The sequence below is a fragment of the Pelophylax lessonae genome (assembly GCF_965119305.1).
Source record: "Pelophylax lessonae genome assembly, chromosome: 2".
Lineage (NCBI taxonomy): Eukaryota > Metazoa > Chordata > Amphibia > Anura > Ranidae > Pelophylax > Pelophylax lessonae.
In genome coordinates, this window is record NC_138769.1 from 31,792,089 (window position 1) to 31,802,554 (window position 10,466).

At 47.9% G+C, this 10,466-nt stretch overlaps 1 protein-coding gene across 2 annotated transcripts in view; it reads left to right on the top strand.

Moving 5' to 3' along the window:
- TEX55 (testis expressed 55) overlaps positions 1-10,466 on the top strand; it is a 151,860-nt gene that overhangs the window by 102,433 nt on the left and 38,961 nt on the right. For both annotated transcript variants that reach the window (XM_082247418.1, XM_082247417.1), the window contains one exon: positions 8,403-8,540. In XM_082247418.1, the coding sequence (XP_082103544.1) occupies positions 8,403-8,540 (138 nt within the window). The remainder of the gene's footprint in view (positions 1-8,402; positions 8,541-10,466) is intronic.

Genomic DNA, 10,466 nt, shown 5'->3' on the forward strand with positions numbered 1-10,466 from the left:
TCTGATGAGGCTGCACTGATGGGCGCCGATGAGGCTGCACTGATTGGCTCTGATGAGGCTGCACTGATGGGCACTGATGAGGCTGCACTGATGGGCACTGATAAGGCTGTACTGATTGGCTCTGATGAGGCTGCATTGATGGGCACTGATGAGGCTGCACTGATGAGGCTGCACTGATGGGCATTGATGAGGCAGCACCGATGTGCGCAGATGAGGCTGCACTGATGTGCACAGATGAGGCTTTTGGGTTTATTATCGCTTTGAATCTGAAGTTTAGGTATGATCATTTTTTCATTGTTACAATAGTTCACCTTGGACCAATGTAAGTCTTTGTGTGCCGTACCTGTGTAATCGCAGTAGAAGGTGGAAATCACTGTAGTGGGCACCGCTACCACTAGCTTCTGGGTCCTGTGCTGAGCGGCTGCCCTGCCACATTGTGAACACAAGGGGTCCTCTTTTGGCATGGGCACCAATCAGGATACACTTTGCATCTTCTCAGTAAATGCAAACCATTCTCTGATTAAATTAGTAGAAGCATCGATGTCCCGATCTCCACCTCTTAGTAAATATGCAAAGCGTCCTCTGAACAGCGACCATGCTGAGCGCTGAGCAAGCTGCTCGGCATGGGACCCAAAATCTATCATCTTCCCAGCTACCACGGGGATCCCACAGGTATGGCACATCCCAGCAAGGCATACTGACCCATCCACATACCCATCCTGGGTAATCTCCAGTGTCTGGTGCTTTCAGAGCTTAGCCAAGTGGATGACATCATCGCCCCCCTCCCCAGAACAATGCTCAAACATCAGATTAGCCACTTAACCCCAAAAATGTACACAAGGGGGTGTCACATGCTCCCCTATAGTCAAAAGCCCTGTCTTTAGTGACCTCCTCGGCATAATTAAATAAATAAAATGTTCTTCCAGCTGATACAGAATGTGTAGAGAGGATCACTTATTTTCCTAAAGCGGACCTTCTCCCCCTTTCTATTCTATACCCCCACCTCCTCATTGTGCACCCCCACTCTCTTCATCCCCTCATTGTGCCCCCCAATTCCATGCACCCCTCATGGTGAACTCCCACTTCCTTCATTCCCTCATTGTGCCCCTAAACTGCATACCCCCCCCCCTTCCCATTGTGCACCTCCACTCCCTCCATACCCTCATTGTTCCCCAAACTCCATACTCCCCCTCCCCCTCATTGTGCACCTCCACTCCCTCCATCCCCTCATTATGCCCCCAACTCCATACTCCCCCTCCCCCCCTCATTGTGCACCTCCACTCCCTCCATCCCCTCATTATGCCCCAAACTCCATACTCCCCCTCCCCCTCATTGTGCACCTCCACTCCCTCCATCCCCTTATTATGCCCCCAACTCCATACCCCCCCCCACTGTGCACCTCCACTCCCTTCATCCCCTCATTATGCCCCCAAACTGCATACCCTCCCCCCTATTGTGCTCCTCTACTCCCTCCATCCCCTCATTATGCCCCCAACTCCATACTCCCCCCCCCCCCCCCCATTGTGCACCTCCCCTCCCTCCATCCCCTCATTATGCCCCAAACTCCATACTCCCCCTCATTGTGCACCTCCACTCCCTCCATCCCCTCACTATGCCCCCAACTCCATACCCCCCCCCTATTGTGCACCTCCACTCCCTTTATCCCCTCATTGCGTCCCCAACTCCACGCTCCCCCATTGGGTACCCCTACTCCCTTCATCCCCTCATTGTGCCCCCAACTCCATACTCTCCCCTATTGTGCACCTCCATTCTCTTCATCCCCTCATTGTTTCCCCCAACTCCCTTCATCCCATCATTGTACCCCTGACTTCATATTCCCCCCTCCCCCCCATTGTGTACCTCCACTCTCTTCATCCCCTCATTGTGCCCCCAACTCCATACTCCCCCCTAATTGTGCACTCTCACTCCCTTTATCTCCTCCTAATGCCCCCAATGCCATACCCCCCAATTGTCCACCTCCACTCCCTTTATCCCCTCTTTGTCCCCCCCAACTCCCTTCAACCCCTTATTGTACCCCCGACTTCATACTCTCCTCCCCCCATTGTGCACCTCCACTCTCTTCATCCCCTCATTGTGCCCCCAACTTCACACCCCCCCCATTGTGCACACTCACTACCTTTATCCCCTCATTGTGCCCCCTAATCCATACCCCCCTCCCCCCTCCCCATTGTGCACCTCCACTCGCTTTATCCTCTCATTATCCCCCCAGCTCCCTTCATCCCCTCATCGTACCCCGACTCCATACCCCCCTCCCCATTGAGCACCTTCACTCCCTTCATCCCCTCGTGACCCCAACTCCACCCCCTATCGTGCACTCCCACTCCCTTCATGTTCTCATTGTGCCCCCAATTCCATATCCTTCCATTGTGCCCCCCGAACCCCATACTCCCCCTGATTGTGCACCCCCACTCCCTTCATCGCCTCCTAATGTCCCGACTCCATACCCCCCATTGTGCACCCTACCCCCTTTATCCCCTCATCGTACCCCCAACTTTACTGTATATTCCCCTAATTGTGCATCCCCACTCCCTTCATCCTATCTTTGTACCTCTAACCCTATACTCCCCCCCCCCCCCCCATTGTGCAACCCCACTCTCTTCATTCCCTGTGCCCCCCTGACTTCCTACTCCCCCTCCCTCATTTCATCCCCTCATTTTGCCCCCCCCCCCCCAACTTCATACTCCTCTCCCCCATTGTGCAGCTCTATTCCCTCCACCCCCCGTTGTGTGCACAGCATGCTGGTTGGCGTTACTAATTTTGCACTCCCCAAGAATTCTGTGCCCAGAGCACCTTCCCCTGTGCCCACAAGATGTCATAGGTGGTTGGCTTTTTCTTGTTCTAAATGATCTGAAGATTAATTTAGGAAATAAAAAGGAATGACCATTTCCCTGCATTTGGGCAGAGGACGGGTTCTCTTTTAGGAGACGTCAGGGGTCTAATAAACCCTTGAGGCCTTCCCTGCCCTCGGAGGGTGTTTGATCGCCTGCTTCCCTGGCCAAAGTAGCCAGAGAATGACAACTGTGAATGCTCTTCACTTCTAGTGGCAGATGAGATTGGGGAATGGATGCTCCCCGTGTTTGTCCCACTCTATACTGAGACATTTTACCACAATCCCAGGTGCCCCTGAAGAATGGGAGAGCCACGGGGACCACCGCGTGGGATGTTAGTACCTTCAACGTCCCGTTAAAGTGTTTAGATCCAATCACCAGCTCAAACAGATCATATACACTATATTACCAAAAGTATTGGGACATCTGCCTTTACACACACATGAACTTTAATGGCATCCCAGTCTTAGTCCGTAGGGTTCAATATTGAGTTGGCCCTCCCTTTGCAGCTATAACAGCTTCATCTCTTCTGGGAAGGCTGTCCACAAGGTTTAGGAGTGTGTCTATGGGAATGTTTGACCATTCTTTCAGAGGTGAGGTCAGGCACTGATGTGGACAAGAAGGCCTGGCTCACAGTCTACGCTCTGATTCATTCCAAAGATGTTCTATCGGGTTGAGGTCAGGACTCTGTGCAAGCCAGTCAAGTTCCTCCACCCTATACTCGCTAATCCATGTCTTTATAAACCTTGCTTTGTCCACTGGTCCAATCATTTGGTGGAGGGGGGATTATGGTGTGGGTTTGTTTTTCAGGGGTTGGGCTTGGCCCCTTAGTTCCAGTGAAGGGAACTCTTAAGGCGTCAGCATACCAAGACATTTTGGACAATTTCATGCTCCCAACTTTGTGGGAACAGTTTGGGGTTGGTCCTTTCCTGTTTCAACATGACTGCGCTCCAGTGCACAAAGCAAGGTCAATAAAGACATGGATGAGCGAGTTTGGGGTGGAGGAACTTGTCCTGACCTCAACCCAATAGAACACCTTTGGGATAAATTAGAGCAGAGACTGGAAGCCAGGCCTTCTCGTCCAACATTAGTGCCTGACCTCACAAATGTGCTTCTGGAAGAATGATCAAACATCCCCATAGACCAGTGATGGCGAACCTTGGCACCCCAGATGTTTTGGAACTACATTTACCATGATGCTCATGTACTCTGCAGTGTAGTTCCAAAACATCTGGGATGGCAAGGTTCACCATCACTGCCATAGACACACTCCTAAACCTTGTGGACAGCCTTCCCAGAAGAGTTGAAGCTGTTATAGCTGCAAAGGGTGGGCCAACTCAATATTGAACCCTATGGACTAAGACTGGGATGCCATTAAAGGTCATATGCTTGTAAAGGCAGGCGTCCCAATACTTTTGGTAATATAGTGTATATGATCTTTTTGAGCTTGCGATTGGATCTGATCACTTTAAAGGGACATTGAAGGCAGGGGCTGACTGGCAACTTTCGGCCCAGGGGCAAGTACAAACCAGAGGCCCATGGTGCAGAATCTCAGCCCACCTCCCACTCTCCCTCTTGCCGCCTTCCTCCTGACCCCCATTCCAGTCTGAAGCTCCACTCCCGGTACTCTCTACTCACCGACCGAATCTGGGTTCCCGACCTGGCCAGCAGGGGGAGGTTGGGGGGAGCTGGGACAGCTCAGTTGGGGCTGGCCGGGAGAAAGTCTCCAGTGGGGCATGGAACTGGCCTCTGCTAAGACACAGTTTATACCAAGGGACTTCAAACTTTGGCCCTCCAGCTGTTCTGAAACCACAATTCCCATCATGCCTAGTAATGTCTGTGAATGTCAGAGTTTCACAATGTCTCATGGGATGTGTAGTTCCGCAACAGCTGGAGGGCCATAGTTTGAGGATCCCTGGTTTACACCATCCATACTGGGGGGGGGGGGCTGCGCTCTGTCCTTGTCTTCAACCTGCGCTCAGTAGGTCAGCGGCAGGGACCTTTACTTCTCTTCTAGGAATCCTTTGGCAGAAGCAGTGCATCCTTTTTATGGGGCATCAGAGCAGCCCAGGGGGCAATTGCCCCCCTGCCCCCCGGCCCAGTCCTCCCCTGGTTGAAGGTGCTGACACCCCATTTGGTGGTTCCTGGGCTCTCCCATTCCTCTGGGGCCCCATTGATTGCGGTAAAATGTCTCAGTATAGAGTAGTATATATATATATATATATTGTACCATGCTTGACAAGAAATGAAAACACGTCTTTTTTTAGAAGCTTTCCCCTTTAAATGGTGCGCTCCTCAGTATAGAGAGTTCTTTGCGCTCTATAAATCGCCCCGGAATAAGGCACAGCTAGATAGGGGAATGAAATAATGAGGAGACCGTGTACCTCGCAGGACGGGAGAGGGCCGAAGACGGAACTACATTTGTATCGGTGACAGTAAAATTTGTAAGCCGGTGATTAATGACGCCCCCGGCAACGAGGGAATTCATCGCCGCTTACATTTCCTCCGTAAATGATTGAAAAGCAAATGAGTCGAGCTGTGCAATAAAAATGTGATTTTCAAGTAAGGAGCGTCAATATTTATGCTGCGTCCAATCCTCCTGACTCCGCCGCTCCCCTGCGACCTCCTGTCTACACCGCTCCGAATATACTGAGACAGCAAGACTGGGGATTGCTTGCCTTAGAGTAATTGAAGAGTAAGAGCCGAATCTGCGTACGGTAACCCCTTCTTGACTTGGCCACTTTGTGCCGTCGTTTTCACAGTGATTACAGTCTAAGTGCTGGTTCACATATATACGGTGTGGGAAAACCTGCGAATTCCGCATCGCATTCAACTCGCAGGCAGTTCACACTGCCATATGCGAATCGCTGGGGGGGGTGTCAATACAAAATTAACGACACCCCCCAGATCAGTTCACATATTGCAGTGCGAACTGTCAGTTCGGACATGAATCGGATCACATAGGTGTGATCCAATTCTGGTGCGGGCCAAAAAAAGGGTCCTGTGTGACTTTGATCCGAATGTGATGCAAAATCAGCCAGGCTCTGAGGAAGAGGTGAAGCCTCGAAACACGTAAGCCTAGCTTCAGAGGACGCTATACCTTGTGGTTCTGATGCGGTTGGCACTGTATCCATTTGATATGCTTTTATCAAGACTCTGTGAGTATTTTTATACCTTTTATTTAATAAAGCCTTTATAGAGGATAATGCACTAGGCCGGTGTGCCCTTGTGTTTGTTCTTTAATTTTAGCAAAATCAGCCATGCAATCTGTATGGCTGAATTTGCATCGCACAGACATCGCATGTGATTTGCAGAGCAGTGCGCTCAGAATCACATGCGCTATCTGACATCGCATATATGTGAACCGGGACTTAAAGCGGAGTTCCGGCCACAAAATCGATTTTGGGCCATCCGCTTCCTATTTGTCACCTGAAAAAGAAATGGATAGTTACGATTTTATTATTTTTTACTTACCTTGTTATTGAAGAAAAATATACTCGCCTTTCTTCCTCTTCCTCCCTCTGCGGCCGCGGCCCGTGCCGTCACTTCCTCTTTGCATTGATTCCTGGGAGCTGAACGTCATCGCTCCCAGGAATCAATGCGCCTGCACCGGCCCCGCTCGTCACTTCTGGTGCGGGCGCATCATTCCCTGCTAAACAGCTTCTGTCTAGAGGAATGCGGCGCAGCACCGGAAGTGACGAGAGGGACCGCTGCAGGCGCATTCTGGGATAAGAGGACACGGAAGAGGACAGAGAAGAGGATGCTCCGTCTTCAGCTGCCCACACCTGAGACGCTGGAGAAGAAATTTTCAAGGTAAGTATTTCTTCTAAAAGGTAAGTGCGACCCGGGACAGTACAGAGGCTATCCATTGTGGAATGTACTAGCCCTGACTGTCCCGGGGGTATTTTTATTGAAAAAAACATTTTGTGGCCGGAACTCCGCTTTACGGTTTTTTGTTTGTTTTTATTAGACGTATGCCAAGTTTGATGATGTGATGTAGCAGTCTGTCTCTCTCTGCCATCTGATTGTACAATTTTGTCCTATTTCAAATGCTGCTTTATGCTTTGACATAACTCCTTAGACCCATCTTTGGCCACTTGCTGACTTGGCACCATCCACAAGCAGCTTAGCTCTTCAATATAACACAGAAGTTTAAGCAAACCCAATTTTACTTCAGCTAATTGCATAGTTACATAGTCAGTGAGGTTGAAAAAAGACACCAGGCCATCCGGTTCAACCTATGATGTGTGTGTGTGTTTGCTGTTAACCGTACATTGTATACCCCTGTATGTTGTAATTGTTAAGCTGCCCATCTAATAGTTTTTTAAACTATCAATGCTCCCTGCTTATACCACTGCTTGTGGAAGAGAATTCCGCATCCTTACTGCTCTGACCGTGAAGGATTTGCCCCCTTCCTGACCAGGCCCTATTTTGCGATTCGGCACTGCGTTATTTTAACAGACAATTGCGCAGTCGTGCGACGCTGTACCCAAATAAAATTTACGTCTTTTTTTCCCCACAAATAGAGCTTTCTTTTGGTGGTATTTGATCACCTCTGCGATTTTTATTTTTTGCGCTATAAACAAAAAAAGAGCGACAATTTTGAAAAAAAAAAAAAAACAATATTTTCACATTCTGCTATAACATTCCCAAAAAAAATTGAAAAATCCAAATTTTTTAACATTTTAGGCCAATTTGTTTTCTGCTACATATTTTCGTTAAAAATAATCCCAAAAAGCGTATTTTGATTGGTTTGCGCAAAAGTTATCGCGTCTACTAACTACGGGAAATATTTATGTCATTTTTATTGTTTGTTTTTTTTACTAGTAATGGCGGCAATCTGCAATTTTTACCGGGAGTGCGACATTGCGGCGGACAGATCGGACCTCTAACTGACATTTTTGACACTTTTGGGGGACCAGTGACCTTACTACAGTAATCAATGCTAAAAAATATGCACTGTTACTGTAATAATGACACTGGCAGGGAAGGGGCTAGCACAGTAAGTGATCAAGGAGTTAAATGTGTACCTAGGGGCGTGTTTCTAACTGTGTGGGGGAGGGGCTTGTGAAATGATCATAGAGACATGTGTTCCTATTAAGAAGGATCACAGGGGCTCTGTGATCATTCCAGAGAGAAGGACGGTCGGCTGTGTTTACAACAGCTGACCGTTCTTCTCTCTCAGTGGGGAATGATCGCGGGTGTCAGGCGGCAATCGGAGCCGCCTGCTCCATGCATCTGAGTCCCCGCTGACGAGTGGGGGCGGGAGCGTGCTGGCGGCGGCGCGCCCTTGCCCCCTGGCTGCAGGCGCGCGACCAACGTATACCTACGTCGGTTCGCGCAGGAGGGCTGCCCTGCCGAGGTATAACTGTGGCGGGCGGGAAGCGGTTAAAGGAGAAATATATAAAAAAAATTATTGGTTAAATCCACAAGTGCTTTTTATTTTTAATTTTTTTTTTTTTTACCACTACTATTCCTTTATACTGGTTCTTGAAATTTACAAATGTAGCGATCTGAATTCATAATATTATTATTATTATTTTGTCTTTTTAGAAGGACAGTAGTGGGGTTCTCATCACTGAATTGAATCATCGATCGGTCACATTACCGCCGCCGACCCCGGTGTATGAAGATCCATTGGAGCTCTCTCTGAAATACATGGAGAAACACAACGTCCTGCAGATTTTCCAGGTAAAGCGGATTATATTATAAATCAGTGGAAAGGGCAGTGATGACGTCTTAAGTCCAGAACTCCTTAATCTCTATGAAGAACACTTTATAACAGATCCTGTATATAGAAACTGTATATACCTAAAGACTGAGCCCTGTCTAGGTGTAGCATTGTGGAGCAACACTGCCTCCTAGTGGTCATCCTTTATATTGCAATATGTATCTTATAATGCATAAAACTAATTAAAGTGTAAGTGTTTGCAAATATAAAATATTCCTTTTTAACTACTTACCTACTTGGCACTTTCACCCTCTTCCTGCCCAGGTCAATTTTCAGCTTTCAGTGCTGTCGCACTTTTGAATGACAATTGCACGGTCATGCAGCACTGTACCCAAATTAAATTTTTATCATTTGATTCACAGAAATAGAAATTTCTTTTGGTGGTATTTAATCTTCTGGTGGTTTTTATTTTATTTTGCTAAAAAATTAAAAAAACACCGAAAATGTTGAAAAAAAAAATAACAATTTTAATAGTTTGTTAAAATTTTGCAAACAGGTAATTTTTCTCCTTCACTGATGGGCACTGATGAGGCGGGACTGGTGGGCACTGATGAAGATGCACTGATAGGTGGCACTGATGAATTGGCACTGGTGGGCACTGATGAAGCTTCACTGATAGGCGTCACTGATGGGCACTGATAAGGCGGGACTGGTGGGCACTGATGAAGATGCACTGATAGATGGCACTGATGGGCACTGATGAGGCGGGACTGGTGGGCACTGATGAAGATACACTGATAGATGGCACTGATGAGCACTGATGAGGCGGGACTGGTGGGCACTGATGAAGATGCACTGATAGATGGCACTGGTGGGCACTGATGAAGCTGCACTGGTAGGCTGCACTGATGGGCACTGATGAGGCGGGACTGGTGGGCAATGATGAAGATGCACTGATAGGTGGCACTGATGAGGTGGCACTGGTGGGCACTGATGAAGCTGCACTGATAGGTGGCACTGATGAGGCGGGACTGGCGGGCACTGATGAAGATGCACTAATCGGTGGCACTGGTGGGCACTGATGAAGCTGCACTGATAGGTGGAACTGATGGGCACTGATGAGGCAGGACTGGTGGGCACTGATAGATGGCACTGATAGGTGGCACTGATGGGCACTGATGAGGCAGCACTGGTGGGCACTGATGAAGCTGTACTGATAGGTGGCACTGATAGTCAGCACTGGTGGCTGCCAATCAGTCCCACAGCCATCACAGAGCATGCCGCCCGGCCATGATTGGTGGACACAATCACAGGAGGACTTCATATGACGCCCTTTTAGACCTGATGACCGAACTGTAGCCGTCATTCGGCTATAGGCAGTCAGGAGGTAGTTAACCAGTTTAGCTCTTGCACCTGTATACCCTCTATGGACCAGAGTCAATTTTTTAATTATATTATAGACCTGTTTATTTGGTGACAACCGACTGTCATTACTTAAAGTCTAAAGGCAATAGTTTGCCTAAAGGGATGCAGACCATGCCACTTTCCTCATTAGAGCCCTGCAGGTGCAGCAGCTAATTGATTATAAAATTATAAAACCATACGTTTTATAATTTTATAAAATGTGGTTTTATATTTCTAAAATTTAAAAACCACTACCATTAGATTCACTTTGCACATGGACACACATAAAGCTATTTTTTTTTTCAGAATAACAAAAAGGAAGGAATCTGCAACAACGTTTGTTACAATCCCTGCAATGTACAGAGATCACCTAGAGGGAAATGTATTTTCTCAACAAAAGTGGGGTTACTCTTTACAGTAGATTTTCAGGCACACCTAACCAATCTTAAAAATGCCCCCTTCTCTCTCTCTCAACATATACTGTATTCTAACTAGCCTGCGTAAAAAAAAACAATAACTAAATAAACTAAAAACAAAATTTA